The sequence below is a fragment of the Martes martes genome (assembly GCF_963455335.1).
Source record: "Martes martes genome assembly, chromosome: 5".
Lineage (NCBI taxonomy): Eukaryota > Metazoa > Chordata > Mammalia > Carnivora > Mustelidae > Martes > Martes martes.
The window spans coordinates 65,316,268-65,333,091 of NC_137892.1; the positions used below are offsets into that span (position 1 = coordinate 65,316,268).

General features: G+C 40.7%; 2 protein-coding genes across 4 annotated transcripts in view; one reads left to right on the plus strand and one right to left on the minus strand.

The window, feature by feature from the left end:
• The window catches only part of POC5 (POC5 centriolar protein), a 41,459-nt gene extending 39,663 nt beyond the window's left edge, over positions 1–1,796 (plus strand). For all 3 annotated transcript variants that reach the window (XM_080804911.1, XM_080804912.1, XM_080804913.1), the window contains exon 13: positions 458–1,796. In XM_080804911.1, the coding sequence (XP_080661037.1) occupies positions 458–601 (144 nt within the window). In that variant the 3' untranslated portion in view covers positions 602–1,796. The remainder of the gene's footprint in view (positions 1–457) is intronic.
• Positions 1,797–4,793: 2,997 nt separating this feature from the next.
• The window catches only part of ANKDD1B (ankyrin repeat and death domain containing 1B), a gene marked incomplete at both ends in the record, with an annotated part of 70,969 nt that continues 58,938 nt past the window's right edge, over positions 4,794–16,824 (minus strand). Inside the window, 5 exon segments of the mRNA XM_080804331.1 lie at positions 4,794–4,855; positions 5,730–5,861; positions 8,046–8,225; positions 8,228–8,246; positions 12,149–12,244. Coding sequence (XP_080660457.1) covers positions 4,794–4,855; positions 5,730–5,861; positions 8,046–8,225; positions 8,228–8,246; positions 12,149–12,244 — 489 coding nt within the window.

Sequence of the window (16,824 nt, forward strand, 5' to 3'; positions counted from 1 at the left end):
CTTAACTCTGGTTTGAAACAAGGACCAGGCAGGATTCTTCAGAGCTTTCCCCATGATCCCTAAGATTGAACTCCGTATGTTAACAGAAACAGGGAGGAGAAAATTGATTAGAATGGAGGGATGGTGTCTTCCAAACACCATAAAGTCATTTTCTTTAGTTGGTCTCTATAAACATTACAAGATTCCTCTTGAGCCTTCTTTGAAGAATGACTCCCATGGCTCTTTTTGTGATCCTCTGGAATATGGCTGTGATACTGAATTGTGGGTACTGAGCACATCAGTCTAACATATGGATTAAGAACCACATCTTACTTGTTTCAACGACTGCTTTACCAACTTACTGCATGTATCTACTGGATGCTTAACAAATGTTTGTTTGGTTAAATTATATATAATGAAATGGTATTTAATGTGTGTAATTTTATGGGATTGTTAAAGCAGATTTTTACCTTTTCAGCAAACCATTCCTCAAGCTGCTGCAGCAAAATATCCCCGGACAATTCATCCTGAAAGTAGTACCTCAGCTTCTAGATCCCTCGGAACCAGGTCAACTCACACCCAGTCTCTCACAAGCATCCATTCCATAAAAGTGGTTGACTAAAATGAATATGCACATATTGAGATCTTTTAATTCTTCTGGTTTTACCAAGGATTAGAAGTCTCTCATTTTTAAAATTTCATATTCTTAAAACATCATGGATACATCATGTTCATCTTTTCAAAATTACAAGAGACATTTTCAAGCCATACCATCCTTTGTAACTATATGTAGGATTATTTTAGTGTTACTTTTTTTAATTTAAACGATTAAGTAAAACTTTTTTAAATTAAAAAATGACTTAATTTTTTAATAGGTTTAGCCGGTCACTGATTACATCATCAAAGTATATAAATCCTGTTTCTCAACATTATTTCCAAAAGGCTAAATAATTTCCGGTGTTTACCAAGTCAACTCTGGGAACTTTACTAAAAATATTAAAATAGAATTAAGGTATTTTTATTTTAAAATTAAAAAGTAATAATGATACTTTAATACAAAGTTTCTGTGATGTTGATATATTAGTCTTCATTTTCCTAAGATTATTACAATTAAAAATGAGAATTGGTAAGATCTATGAATAATTTTAATGTTAAAAGAGAAAGATTTTTTTGCTAGCACAAGAAGAGAGACACAGAAACATCAAAAAAATTTCCTCTTAGAATGATCCTATTTCTGATGTTCTTTCTTGCCTTTCTGAAACTGTATGGTGTTCAACCTTTTTTCTCTCTGAAAAGAGAGTGGGTATAGCACTGGAGTGGGTATAGCACTGGGCAATTCAACAAACCTTCTAGGCCTGAACAGAGGCTTTTCAGTGGAAGAAACCATCTGGGTAAAAGTGATTGAGGAAAGCAAGACCAGGCTTCTAATGGTTTTATTGCTGGCTGACTGGGTTATCTTGGGCCAGACATTTAATGTCATAAATCATAGGATACCACTTGTGAAACAGATCTACCTACCCCTCCTATTTCATAAAGTACTCTGGGTTACATAAAAACAAGTCAATTCTAAAGAATCTGTCCATAACCTCAATTTTCATATCTTTAACAGAATTGGATGAACTTAATTAGAAGCCTCTTTCACTTTGAATGTGATCTAGTTCTGTGCTCTAACTTTATTATAGGAAATAGTTTTTCTTATTGTCTCACCTTGTAATAGAACATGAGAATAAATGTGAGATAGGCAAATATCCTATTTCCTAGAGGGCACACCAAGGCTTTTCTGAACTAAAGAATAAAAGAATTAGAGTATTGTGTCTTAGAGTATTAGATCCTTCTTTTGCAGCACTGTTGTGAATTCTGGTCCAGCTACCACTGTGGCAGACAGTGCATCAGGAGTTACAACAAACACAAACCAACAGTGCTTCTTGTGCTACCCATACCTTGGCCCCGCTCTTCTCTAGGGCTTCACCATGCACTCTGAGAGAAGCACAACAGACCACAGGCTCCACTTGGAGCCTACTCATGCAGCCCAGAGTTAACACCCCATTGTGGTAACAGATCAGTTCTTCCTTTCTCTGCTGTATGAATTGCCCTGAGGTATACTAATCCATCCCTTCTCTCAGAAGAAAGTACCCTGGAAATCAAGGTACGCTTCATACCTGGAAATCAGTTACGCTTCATACCAAGTGGTAGCCAATTTGGTATTTCACCCACCTTCCCCATTGCACTCCCTTTTTCTGTCTTGCTTCTTTGGATTTGCACTCCTAAAAAACAGTACTCATGGACTTTGGTCTCAGGCTGTGCCTTTTGAGGAACCGAGATGACAACTAGGTATGGTTTTTAATATTCAAACCATAACCATATGGACAAACTAAGGGGAATATTATGAATATTGTAATTAAGAATATCATAACCATATTTTTAAGCTTTAAGCTCTAGAAATTGTATATTGTCCAAGGTGGAAGCAAATAATTAGTGCTAGCCTAAGTTAAATTCCACAACTAAAACACTTATACAGTAAGAGTATGTATTCTATTTGTTTTCTTTTGCATAAAGAGGTTACCCAGATTTTGAAAGAAGGAGCAAGTAGCATGGTCAGTGGAAACCAGCCATACTGAAGAACAAATGGGGACAAGACTTTTCACTGAATACCTTTCTTAAAAACTTTTTGGACTCATGTGGATATATTACCTATTTTAAACATTCATAAAAGTAAGTGAGCCATTTATAATCAGCATGAGACAAAGATGTAAAACCATAAATTGATGATAGAATAACTGTACTGATATCGCTCAGGATTTTGTCTCTGGCCTTATAGAATTAAGAGTCAGTATTTGAAAATGGAGTGCATTAAATTATAATGAATAGGTGCAGATAAACTGATATAACTTGATATCTGATTTCATATTTATTTCACAGCTTTCTCAGATTATAAAAATACTACATGCTGACTATAAAAAAAAACTGGAAAGTACCAAAAAGTACAAAGTAAATGAAAATCACCTGTAATTACATCACCAAGAGATTTAAAAAAACAACAACAAACATTGGTGTATACACTACTGGTCTTTTCTAAGCAATATACTACACATATGTGTAATTTAAAGCCAACAGTAACTGTAAATTTCCAAAACTAGTTTTTTTCACTGAAGAGAAATAACAGTGGATGATTTCAATACGGTGGGCATGAGATTAGGCATTTCACAGGCATTCAACCTTGATCTTCAATGCTGTGGAAGAGTGAGAGACTACCCCATTTTATAAAGAAGGAAACTGAAGATCTGAGAACTTGAATCACAGTTAATAAGTGGCAAACCATGCAAGGGAAGCAAGGGCAAAAATGAACTATTGGGACTTCATCAAGATCAAAAGCTTTTGCACAGCAAAGGAAACAGTTAACAAAACCAAAAGACTGCTGACAGAATGGGACAAGATATTTGCAAATGACATATCAGATAAAGGGCTAGTATCCAAAATCTATAAAGAGCTTATCAAACTCAACACCCAAAGAACAAATAATCCAATCAAGAAATGGGCAGAGGACATGAACAGACATTTCTGCAAAGAAGACATCCAGATGGCCAACAGACACATGAAAAAGTGCTCCACATCCCTCAGCATCAGGGAAATACAAATCAAAACCACAATGAGATACCACCTCACACCAGTCAGAATGGCTAAAATTAACAAGTCAGGAAATGACAGATGCTGGCGAGGATGTGGAGAAAGGGGAACCCTCCCACACTGCTCGTGGAAATACAAGCTGGTGCAACCACTCTGGAAAACAGCATGGAAGTTCCTCAAAAAGTTGAAAATAGAGCTACCCTACAACCCAGCAATTGCAGTACTGGGTATTTACCCTAAAGGTACAAACGTAGTGATGCGAAGGGGCAGATGCACCCAAATGTTTATAGCAGCAATGTCCACAATAGCCAAACTATGGAAATAACCTAGATGTCAAACAACAGATGAATGGATAAAGAAGATGTGGTATATATATACAATGGAATACTATGCAGCTATCAAAAGAAATGAAATCTTGCCATTTGTGACGACGTGGATGGAACTAGAGGGTATTATGCTTAGCGAAATAAGTCAATCAGAGAAAGACAACTATTATATGATCTCCCTGATATGAGGAAGTGGAGATGCAACGTGGGGGGTTTGGGGGGTAGGAAAAGAATAAATGAAACAAGATGGGATCGGGAGGGAGACAAATCATAAGAGACTCTTAATCTCACAAAACAAACAGGGTTGCTGGGGGGAGGGGAGGAGGGAGAGGATGGTGGGGTTATGGACATTGGGGAGGGTATGTGCTATGGTGAGTGCTGTGAAGTGTATAAACCTGGCGATTCACAGACCTGTACCCCTGGGGCTAATAATACATTATATATTTATTTAAAAATTAAAAAAAATAGTGGCAAACCATGATTAAAACCATGTCTGTCAAAAAGGAGAAAAATGTCTGTCTATTCTAAATCTCTTGGATTTTTCATATACCGGGATGCTGCTCCTACCAACATTTAAAAAAAAAAAAAAAAGATGTGCAAAACCTGGACATATATTGCATCAAATGACAGAAAGGCAAAAATCATATACAATTTGCTTTAAGTAAAAATCAAAAAAAATTTCCGACCTTTCATTTCTGTAGTTGGAAAGTACTAATACCATTTTTTCATCTGGTAGAGCTTCCTTTTACCACCATTGTCATAGTTGAAAATCAATACTACTGCTAGAATTTTATGGCATTAGAGGACTGAATTTAAAGGACAATGCTAAGTGGAAAATCAATTAAATACAATTCCTTTAGGCATCTATGAAACTGTACATTTCTTGGACCTTGAGTCTGTTTCGTTTTTTTGTTGACGGATCTTTTCTGGAAAAAATAAGATAACATACATTATTAAAGCTAACATTTATTAAGTACTTACTATGTGCCAGGCCCTATGACTCATTTAATCCTCCAACAACTCTTCGACACAGGCAATTTTCTAGTTAGTAAAGGAAAAAACTGCCACTGTGAGGGTGTAGAACTTGCTCAAGATCACACGCTGTCAGCGCTGGAGGTCAAGTACGGACCCACACAGTCTTGCTCCTGAGCACATCCCTGCACCACTTCAGGGGAGTGCCTCTTACTCTCCCCTGAGAGTTCTTATGGATACTCTTATAGAAACAAAGAAATTTAAAGTAGATGGAACAATCCCAGTGCTATGAAGATAATGTCACAGGAGGAGCTGTCATCCATGCACGATCTCTTGAAACGGAGTATTGGCTCAGTGGTATGATTCAGACATTTTAAGCTCAGCTTCAGGTAAAACTGCATCAGTGAAAATAATGGCAGATGTGCCTATGTTTTGCTTGAATGGTTATTATTACATGAGAGTTTTAACACCCCCTAATTTATCAATCAGTTTTGAAACTCTCCTTTAACTTTATGAGATGGCTTAGCATTCCTGCCCTCTCCTGCTCCCCACACGCCACACACACCTCCACACCCTGCCACACATTCACATCAACAGAAATCCTCCCCCACCTTTTCAAATGCCCAGCAGTGGGGTCATGCTGGGAACCACCAGGCTAAGGTGGGCTCAGTACTGACAGAGTCACTCACCAGAGGAGCTGCGGATTTTTTGCGAGCCACTGCTCTCATCAGACTGGGACTGCCACTGTTAACGGACAGTATTGTTTCTGCTGACTGTCCCCCCACCATTTGAAGGGAGAAGGAACTTCTGTCTTGAAAATTAACTCACCAGCTAATTCTGGGAAACCTGCGCGTATTAGCTCTTCATACAGATGCTTGACCGGAGTGGCCTGTGTCATCAGGGTCCCATGCAGCCAGATGAGCAGAGCCCTATGGCCGTGTTCATGGAAACTTCCCTTCCCTGTGCCAAGTACATAGAGTCAGAGGCAAAACACCACATGCTTTTTATTATATGCTTTTTATTGTGATCCTGGTTCTCACTGAATTTTCTGTATGACTGTGGTTGCAACTCACTCTTCTGATGGCTGTTAGATAAAAAAGCCAGTGGATGAAAGCCCTTCCAGTTACCCTCACTGGAACTGCTTTAGGGTGACCAGAGTTTGGATTCACTCCAGCACTTGTCTTGCACCTGCTGTGCTTGACACAGACTGAAGGAGCAGGTAAGACATGAAGCAGCTGAATCCCTGCCCAATGGTAAGGAGCAATCTGAATGAGATGGGGGGCTCTTCTTCAGCATTCACGTGGCACTGCTATCCACCACCATTTCTCACACACAAAGTGCATATTTCAATGGGAAATCCTATTACAATGGAGAGAGTCTCATGCAGTCGGTCTGGGGTTAGGATCTGCACTTTTAATAAGCACTCAGATGCTGGTATTACTGTCTGTTAACCACACTTTGAGCAGCAAATGTGTACCGGCCTGCCACTCCAGTTGCTGGTGGAAGTATGCATCCCCTGGATGAGGATTATTCACTGGATACCTAAGCCCTGAGAGATGTTAGGGGGATGTGCTGAGCTGAGATGTGTCTCTCGCAACAGGAGTTCACAGTTACAAACACAGAACAGGCTCCTAGTTGTAGCCACTGTGTGTGGGAGCAGGCAGATACCACAGTAGGAGGGCCTGAGCTCTGGGGAGGAAGTTTGATGGACAGACTTAAAGAAGCAGGTGTTGCAGGGAGAGTGAACTGTAACCATAAAGAATGTACTCCTAGGTGAATCCTCTTCCTTTCCTAATCCTGCCTTGCCAAACTAATTCTTCAATAGCACCATCAACGTGTCAGTCCTTTGCTTTAAATTAAGCCCACAAACTCCTTAGTGCCAGAACTATTAACCCTGGATTATATCTCGATTATGAATTTTGCCAACTAGATTATAAATTCCACCAAATAATGTACCTTGGCTCCTAGAGCAGTTGCATCCCTCACCTGGTAGAGCTAAACTCACTCTGGGCACTTCACATTGTTTGACTAAAACACTTTAAATCCCCTTTATCCTGCTGGCAGATACTCTGAAGATACACTATATTTTCAATTCATTTCTTTAGGTCAAGAGAGATTTCCAGAAGGCAACTAAATTTTCTTAAAAACTTCACAGAATGCCAAATGCCTAATTAGTGAAAAAGGAGACAACAGCAAAAAAATCTTTTCAGAAACTATAGTCAGTATTCAACATTTTCGATGCATTATCTTCTCCATAATGTAGCCGTAGAATTAGCAATTAAAAGTGCCATAATTTACTTGTATGTGGTGTGAATGGCATGTGTTCTTGGGCTGTGATTTTGCCATCTATTATTCCAGCAATCAATAATGCAGATCAGCCCCTGAACATGGGACTTGCTCACATCTCATAATATCCTTGTAAGGAAAGTGCTCTGGATAGAATGTTTTGCCAAGAAAAGTATCTGTTTCCTTGTTTTTAAAGCTAATTAGTTGATTAATGCCAAATAAACTTTATGTATTTCCCAGGTTTTTATCAAATCATAAAAAAGCAAAGCTAATGACTCCAGCTGACCTGACCTCACTAATTCTGACAGCTGGAGTCTGGCTGAATTGATTCCATGGCTTGGGATCTTCTCAGGAGAGCCCTGAGTCTGTGTCCCACATCTCTCATGGGATAGGTGGTCTCACTCAAGACTGCATCCTATAAGAACTCTATACCCAGATGTGGCTTAAGGGATTCCTCTTGGAGTGGAAGCGCTAAACAGTAAGCCTTTTGTTAGAGAATGAACATTTTCACCCCAAGACAATCTCAAGGAACACTAGAAGAGGTTGGTTTCCCAGGGACAAGCTGTTAAGTCCTTGCTTCCCTAGTGCCTATTCAGTTGGGAACCTTCATTTCCCTAAAGGCTAAATGCCAACTTTCCAAATGGCTCGTTAATTATTCTTTGCAAACTTTAGTTTATTGCAGAGTCCATGAACGTTCATGGTTTGCAAAATTCTCAATCTTTGTGGTCCTAAGCTAACCGTCCCAATTCCTGGGCCCTTGTCGTCTGCTGCTTGTTGTGAGCACCAACCACTTACTTGGAAGATCTGCCACCAAGAAGAACAGCTGTTCCTTCCTGTCCACATCTAAGCCATGCTCACCTATCCACTGCTCCTCAATGGCTCTGATCTGTTCATCTGTAAAGTTCCAGGAACGGGCCAGCCTCTGCCACTCATTGGCCTTAAGCTGCTGGTAAGCCAGTTTCCAGAGGAGACTGCGAATATGTCTGGTCTCCAAACTGTGATCTTGCTTGAATGTCAAAGGAAAGCTGGTTGATGGTCCCTGATGTTCTCACCATGCTGCTAAATTAAAGATAACTACATCAGACAATTTCATTTTCTGCTTATTGCCTTATTTCATGGTATGCATACAGTTTTTCAGATATAACTGGTAAGGTGGTAACCAAGACTTATGCTGTCAGTATTATCTGACATTTTTGTCATTCAAGATAACAATGGAGATAAATGTCTGAAATAAAAAGCTTGAGTACTATGTGACACAGGAAATGTGAGGGCTTTTGCCATGTTACATGCTTCTATCCCAGCCTGCTGATATTTATTCACCCCACAAGAAAACAGAGGGGTTGCCTCAGCTAAGGAAATATCACAATAACATATGTATCTTTGAAGGCCTTACTTTCAACCAGTATCCTCTGTTTTTTTTTTTTTTTTAATTTCATTTATTTATTTGACAGAGAAAGAGCACAAGTAGTCAAAGTGGTAGACAGAGGGAGAGGGCAAAGCAGGCTCCCGCTGAGCAGAGAGCCCGATGCAGGGCTCCATCCCAGAACCCTGGGATCATGACCTGAGTGGAAGGCAGACACTTAGCCAGCTGAGGTGCCCCTCCCCTGTTCTTTTGTCTGTTTGATTTTCTCATATCAAAGTTTCAGCCCAGGGGCGCCTGGGTGGCTCAGTGGGTTAAGCCTCTGCCTTCGGCTCAGGTCATGATCTCAGGGTCCTGGGATCGAACCCCGCATCAGGCTCTCTGCTCAGCAGGGATCCTGCTTCCCCCCCCCCCCCGCCTGCCTCTCTATCTACTTGATATCTCTCTATATATATCAAATAAATAAAATCTTTAAAAAAAAAAAGTTTCAGCCCAGATTGGATATACTCTTAATAAGACTCTAAGGCTGGTCCCTCCATTCATTCTGCTCTCTGGTGTGAGGAGAGCAAAGCAGAAGCCTAACTCTGGGGGCCAAAAGATTGGAGAGGACGGGGTCGATACCATTTAGTTTCAAGTCACTGCAGCCAGGCTTAGTCCAAATGCACTGTGCACTGATAGCTTGTTTTCTCAGTTTTCAAAGGTTCCTTTTGTCCCTTCTGCAGAATCCAGCCGAAGAAACTGGAGAAAAATCTCAAAGTGAAAGCAGGTGTCATGGTTTCCTAGTGCTGCACCTGTCGTACATGCTATCAGGCCTCCAGATTATCCTCCTTCAGGAGGTTGCAGACCAGTTAAGGACACGCAGGACACACAGCCCGAGGACTGGGACTTCCTATCTATTCTCCTCTTTTATATATAACTCCTATTTTTGTCCTTAATTAAAAGTGAATCTTAGTGAAAGATAATCTGAACAGCAAGGGAGGAGTCCATGCTGAGACAGGAAGTGGAATAAGAGGACATGGACACCTAGTTGTCAAAACTTCTGGGAAGAACATGGTGGGCCTTGCACCCCAGCCCAGTCACAGAGCAGCTTGTGTCTTTCACAGCATCTGTGAGCTCCTCTGGAAGGTCTACAATGTCCTGGGAAACATGCCCAAGCAAACGGGCCAGTCTTTTCTCTAGTATCTGAAACTTGTGAACAGAAGTTGGACTATAACAGGAGGTACAAATTACCGAGGTTGTAAAATACAGGGTCTTCTCTGTCCCAACCTTAGCTTTACTCCCACAGTGCCTAACTCCCAGGGAGTCCTGAAAAAGGAAAGGCTGAGGGTGGGGGATCCAACAAATTTGGAAGCCATGGGAGCTGTGGCCCCTTCACTTTTTCCTTTTCTCTTCATTCCGTCTCCTGAAGCAATGAGGATTCCAACAAGAACAAAATCTGAAACACCACAAGGTAGAGGGAAGAGCTGCAAAATGCATCAACCTTTGCACCACAGCATTTTTAGTTCTTTGAGAAACACACATGCTCTGCATTCCAGGATTGGGTTGGGTGGTCCGTCCTTCAGGATTCCAAAGGAAAGGGTCATCAATTTGGAAAGCCCCGGTCTTTTTCAACAGTTCATGGAAGCATTAATAGTTTGTCTGCCATACACTGAAATATTTGCAGGAGTATCACGTGCCAAAACTGGTGGAAATTAAAATAGCATGAGCCAGATTTTAGGAAGCTTCCCATTTGCCTCTTAACCACTGGATTTAATGATGGATATAAGAGGAAATGTCAGTCCTCTCTTTGATGTTCTTTATTAGGAATCATTTTATATTGGGCCAGGATAGAAACTTGTTTAATATACAAAGAGAATTTGAAATAATAATAAATGCATTTGGTTTTAAAAAAAAAAGCGGGGGATAGATTTGTTTAATGAACTAAGTAAACTTAAGTAATAAATAGGGGCACCTGGGTGGCACAGTCAGTGAAGCGGCCAACTCTTGGTTTTGGCTCAGGTTGTGATCTCAGTGTCCTGGGACTGAGCCGCCCTTAGCTCAGAGTCTGCTTGGGTTTCTCCCTCCCCTTCCCCCTACCCCTCCCCTCCACATGCTCTCTCTAAAATAAATGAATAAATCTTTAAGTAATAAATTTGGTTTAAAACATTTAAAAATATATATTAAAAAAAAAGCCTTCCTCCCACTCCAGATGTCTGTCCCCAGTTGTCATTAAGGTTAACAATGCTCATATTTCGGAGAGTCTCTTGCATACATTTATGTATTGTATAGGATTCTCAAAGTTCCTCTAACTCTCACATCTTAAAGATTTGTTAGGAAAAAGGGCTTATTCATTTGGTGGAAAGTAATTTATTCTCTAGGAAAAAGAATCTAAAAATGCTAGCAGCATTAAAACATTAAAAATAGAACCAATAACTATTTCTATTTTCAAAGAAAATGTGAAAACAGTCATTTAAAAAGCAAGAGAAAAGGTGGAAGTTGGGAAAGTTACCTTCAATCAAATACAATGATGATCTAAGAAAATGAGTAAGAAGCTAAGGCCAAGAGGAAGAAAATGAAGGAGCAGAAGGAATAGAAATTAAGTAGGAGGAGGAGAGAGAAAGCATTTCTAATGGTCACAAAAATATTTCGTTTTATAGGCAAGTAAGAAAAGTTCGAGGAGGATGGTGTGGCCTTTAAATGACATATATGTCATATCATCCAAATATATATATGTATATATACACACATATATACATATATATATCTCAGGACCCCTGAGCCAATTAAATAGGATTGTGAGCAAGGAAGAGGCAAATCAATGCACTTTGCCTTAAAGATTTAAGGGAAATTTCACAGATTGGTAAATTAGACAGCAAACCAGGCCTGAGTCTCCTCAGGGTAAACACATGAGGGTTAAGACCTGAATTCTGGCACCAATCTACTAGACTAGGGGAGCCATTCAGCTTAGGTTGGAAACAACTGAAAGTAGAAACTGAAGGTGTTGCCCAATAATGCAAATCCTGCCTGAGGCCTTAGATTTTGATGTTGGAGGGAAGGCCTGCTGTTGAGAAGCTTCACATGTGGTAGCTATCAGAGGAAATAATAATGAAAAAGGGACAGAGAATGTCTTGGAGTCACGTCTTCTGTGTCCTCAAAATGAATAAGGTTTTTGTGACTATCATAGGACACTTGAGTGACAGCCAGAAGGGGGAGTGTAGAAAACAGCAGAGCCATGAACATAAACTTTGTTATCACTCATTAGAATGTGGGTTTGAGAACTTCCACAAAGTAGCAGAGCCAGAGACTCCGTGACAGAGGGCACAACCTGAGAGCCAACCATGCAGGGCAAGCATGCTAAGCCCGTTAGAGCCAACCCAGACCAGCCTGCTTAGCCCAATGAGCTCTACACACCTCAGTTCTGACTACTGATGCCGGCAAAGGGAGGAAGCAACAGCTGTTCATTCCATGAATGGAGCAGCACAGACCAAAGAGACAGTTATAATTGCACTGACCAGGACCCTCCCATTAGAGCAGAAAAAAGAATTACACAAACCCCACACTACCCATAAGAAGATGGTGGTTGCAGAAGAGCCACTGTTAAGCTGGCATCATGCTTCCTTACCTCTTTCCAGGCATAGTATCTCTCTGCTTTAATGATCATGTCCACAACAAGGCTGTGGTTGCTCCTGGAGGCCACGGCCAGGGCAGTCTTCCCTTGCTAAAAGTTAAAAATGAAAGTGTCAGGCAGTATGGTATAGTGTTTAGGCGCTCGAGTTTTGGAACAGAGGGACCTGCATTCAAATCCTGATCCAACTGCTTCCCTGCACTTGGGAGCTTGAGCCAGTCCTTGGCTTCCCTAGGTCTCAAAGAACCCCATGGTGTACTGGTGAGGGGCAAACGTGATAGTGCCTATCTAGCCCTAAGGACTGTGCATGGCACGTGGTAATTATTTAAGAGATGCTAGGTATTGATAGTGTCAGGTGCTGTGGCAACAGGGCAGGGGAAAAGATTTGGGTTTAGGGACCAACCATCAGCAGATGATATTTTACACATGCTCTATCAATGAGAACCCAAACAGGTCTCCAAGATCCCCAGGGGTCCCCTTGGCTCACTGCATGAGGGAGTCCTCTGCACGAGGGAGTCCTCACCAAATAAATAATATGATCACACACTTTTCTCCTCAGGACTGACTCTACCTGTGGTTGAGACTTTAGTCAATACACCATGCTTCCTTCCCCCAATAGCCTTTTCCTTCTTTTATGGGAAGATACCTCCTGATTCTAGCTAGGAGCTTGGCCACTCCAGACATTTCCTAGCCTCCCTCACACTTAAATATGTGACCTAAGTTCTGGTATATAAGTAGAAGTGGCAAATGCAACTTCTGGGAAGTATTTTTAAAGAAAGGAAGGATGTTATTCTCCTTTCTTTCCTCCTCCTCCTGAGTGGAATGCTGACATGATGGCAGGAGCTTGAACAGCCGTCTTAGACAAAGAAGTTGAAGCTGTGTGTTGCGGAGAGTAGGAAAAAGACAGAAATTGCTGGATCTCATTAAGAATAATAGCATTCATCAGAGAAAGGGCAACCCTCCTACGCTGTTGGTGAGAATGCAAGCTGGTGAAGCCACTCTGGAAAACAGTATGGAAGTTCCTCAAAAAGTTGAAAAGAGAGCTACCCTACGACTCAGAAATTGCACTATTAGGTATTTACAAATACAAATATAAATGTAGTGATCCGAAGGGACATGTGCACCCCAATGTTTATAGTAGCAATGTCCACAATAGCCAAACTATGGAAAGAGCTCAGATATCCATCGGCAGATGAATGGATAAAGAAGATGTGGTACATATATAAAATGGAATATTATGCAGCCATCCAAAAATGAAATCTTGCTGTTTGCAACAATGTGGATGGAACTAGAGGGTATTATGCTAAGTGAAATAAGTCAATCAGAGAAAGACAATTATCATATGATCTCTCTGATGGGAGGAATTTGAGAAATAAGACACAGGATCATAGGGGAAGGGAGGGAGAAAATGAAGGAAGAAGAAACTGAGAGGGAGACAAACCATAAGAGACTCTGAATCTCAGGAAACTAACTGAGGGCTTCTGCGGGGGAGGGTCGTGGGAGGGCTGGGGTAGCTGGGTGACAGACATTGAGGAATGTATGTGCTATGATGTGCACCGTGAATTGTATAAGACTGATGATTCACAGACCTGTACCCCTGAAACAAATAATACATTATATGTTAATTAAAAAGAGAATAATAGCATCCATGACAAAACTACTAATTCATAGTACAGAATTCAGCTCACTTGGATTCCTATCTAGAATTTTTCTCTATTATACTGCCTCTAATCAAGGGTGAGGGATTGGAAACTTAACAAAATGGAATGAGCAATAAGGGATATTCTGGACATAATTTTGGGTATGAGTGGCCTGGGATCCCATCTGGTATCTTTTACAAATTACAAAAGGCACACCTTTGTCAAGATGGATATAGCTCAAAGCTACAGCACACAGCTTTACAAGAAATATCCCCGAGATTTTATGCAGTGCACAATCTACTCATTTATACATTTTTTTCCCTAAGCAAAAGATGGTGGTTTTCATCTATTTTTTAAATGGCACATTAAAAATTTGCTCAGGGGTCCTGAAGATAATCAAAATGAATGTCAGAAATAACCCCAGAAAAAGTTCTTAGCAACCCATGCTTCTCTGCTTAAGGATCCAGCAATTTATCCCATTAATTCCCTCACATGGCTGAGCAAGTGCAACTCCCATCAACCCAAATGATCCGGCTGTTAGTGAAGGTGCTAACAACCACGTGGGCCAGAAGGTCAGAGATGACATTTACCAGTTTCCAGTCAAATGAGACAGTAATGAAATTAGGAAGAAGTGTACTGTGCAGGCAGTTAGCAAGTCTCTCATTGCATGCTACCTAAATTCTGGCTTAAGAAGACATTGGAATCACCATGATTAGCCTACTGTGAGAAGGCAGCATTCTGAAGCCAGTGTTACCAAGTTCCTAGGAAAACCTTCCCAGGGAGCATGCCCTGGAGTGGAAACCCAAATAAAACTGCTGCTGAGTGTGGGAAGCCCTCCAGGAGCTTGGGGACACCTCAGACTGAGAGAACAGGTTTCTGGGAAAGTCATTCACACCAAACCCTGGCTCCTTTTTCCCATCCACAGTCTGAATCACTCTTACAGCATTTATCCTTGGTAAAACTTGTGGGAGTAAGTAGAAAAGATAGTTTTTATTAATCAAATAGGTATTGGGGGCCAACCATGTGCCAGGCCCAGAGAAGAAAGACGGAGGCAGAGAAGGGAAAAATGGGAAAATCAAATTATGAGTCAAGTTGCAGCACTGATGGTATTTACCAGGACACCCAGTCCACAAGCACTGGGGACCTGGCCTGAATTCCCTTCCCAATGCGATGGAATCTTTACCCATAAGGGGTGGGTGTCCCACAGGAGTTAAGTATTAATGAGAAAGTGAAATGAAGTGGGACGAGAAAGCACAGGAAAATACGAGTGTGAAATGTTAATACTAAAGCTAAATGTTAAGGGATGGTAAAGAGCCACAATGGTGAAAGTGGTAGAATTCCACCTATGTGACAAGAGTTCTGGGTGGTTGCGTTTTCTTTCCGTATGCTTCTGTTTCCCAGATCATGCACAGTAGGCTTGTATTACTTCTCATGATAACTTATAAAACTGACCTCTAGAGAAAAGTAAAATAACACACCAGTACTCCAAGTCCCACAAACATAACATGTAAAAAAGATTCTGAAAGAGTACATAGGGCGAACCCCGCGTGCACTAGGAATTAAAGACGTGTGGAGCTAATGAAGAGTTTGGGCGAACACAAGAAAGGGGAAAGCAGCAAGTTTCAGAAGCAGTCAGCTCTGCTCACAGCTGTGGGAAAGCGCTGGACAACCAAGTAGCCTTGGCTTTGAAGCTTGGCTCTTCATCTTACTGTGCACATGACCCTTGATGTCATAAAAAATCTCTTCAAAACTGGGATAATTTTGCCTACCTCACAGAGATGTGAGGACTAAAACAAGGTACATGTGTGTGAGCACCTAACAGGACAGCCACACCTCAGTCTCCTGTGTTTATGCTTTTCAGTAAACTGGAACCTAGCAGATGGCCACCCTGCAATCCTTCTGACATGGAGCCCAGCTTACTGCTTTACTTGAGAGAAATGAAATTGTCTTTCTTTTAAAAACAAGTCTACACAATCCCCAAAAGGTGGGAGCAACCCAATGTCCAGCCACAGATGCAAAGATACACAAAATGTGTTCTATACACAGCGGCGTATCATTCATCCTTACAAGGAAGGCTATTCTGACACACACCACGACAGGGATAAACCTTGAGAACATTATGCTACATGAACTAAGCTAGTTACAAAATGACGAACACTGTATGATTCTATTTACATGAGGTACCCAGAATAGTCAAATTCGTGGAAACAGAAAATAGAGCAGTGGTTGCCAGGGCGGGGGAAGGAGGAGGAAACAAGGAGTTGCTGTTCAGAGTTTCAGATTGGCAAGAAAAAAGTTCTGGAAATTGGCTGCGTAACAGTGTGAATAGACTTAACACTACAGAACCATACACTTAAAAATGGTTAAGATGATATGTTCTATGTTATATTTATTTTACAATTAAAGAATTTTTAAGTAAGAACAAGTTTAGACATGTGTATGTTTGTTCACTGCAGCTCAGTCACAGCAAAAGCTTAGGAACAATTTAAATGCCCATCCACTGAGAACTAAACAAATTATGACATGTCCATGCCACAGTCTGCTGTATAAAGAAGAATGAAGAAACTCTCCTTGTACTAATATGGGACAGTTTCCACTTTACATAATTAAAGAAGAAAAGATAAATGCAGGATAGTATGGAGAGGTACATCATCACAATGTAAAAAGGATGGAGGAATATGGTAAGAGTATAATATATTTATGTTTGCTTATTTATGTGAAAAGAAACTGGAAAGAACAAGAAATTTTGACAACAGATCTGTATGGCCAGAGTAGTGTGGAACCCAGATAACTAGGGTCAGAGGCGGGGGGCACATTTTTATTATAAAACCTGTACTGATTGTGTTTTTTAATTTTTGGACCAAGTGAATCTACCATCTTTCCCAAAGATTAATAAATAATTTTAATTTTAAAAAATACCTGTTTTATTATTCAGGGTAAAATATCTTACCTATACAACTCAATCGAAATCAGGATGTTCTACTGACTGCTTGGACATATGGTTTCTCTCATGTGTGTCCTACTCACAAGGGG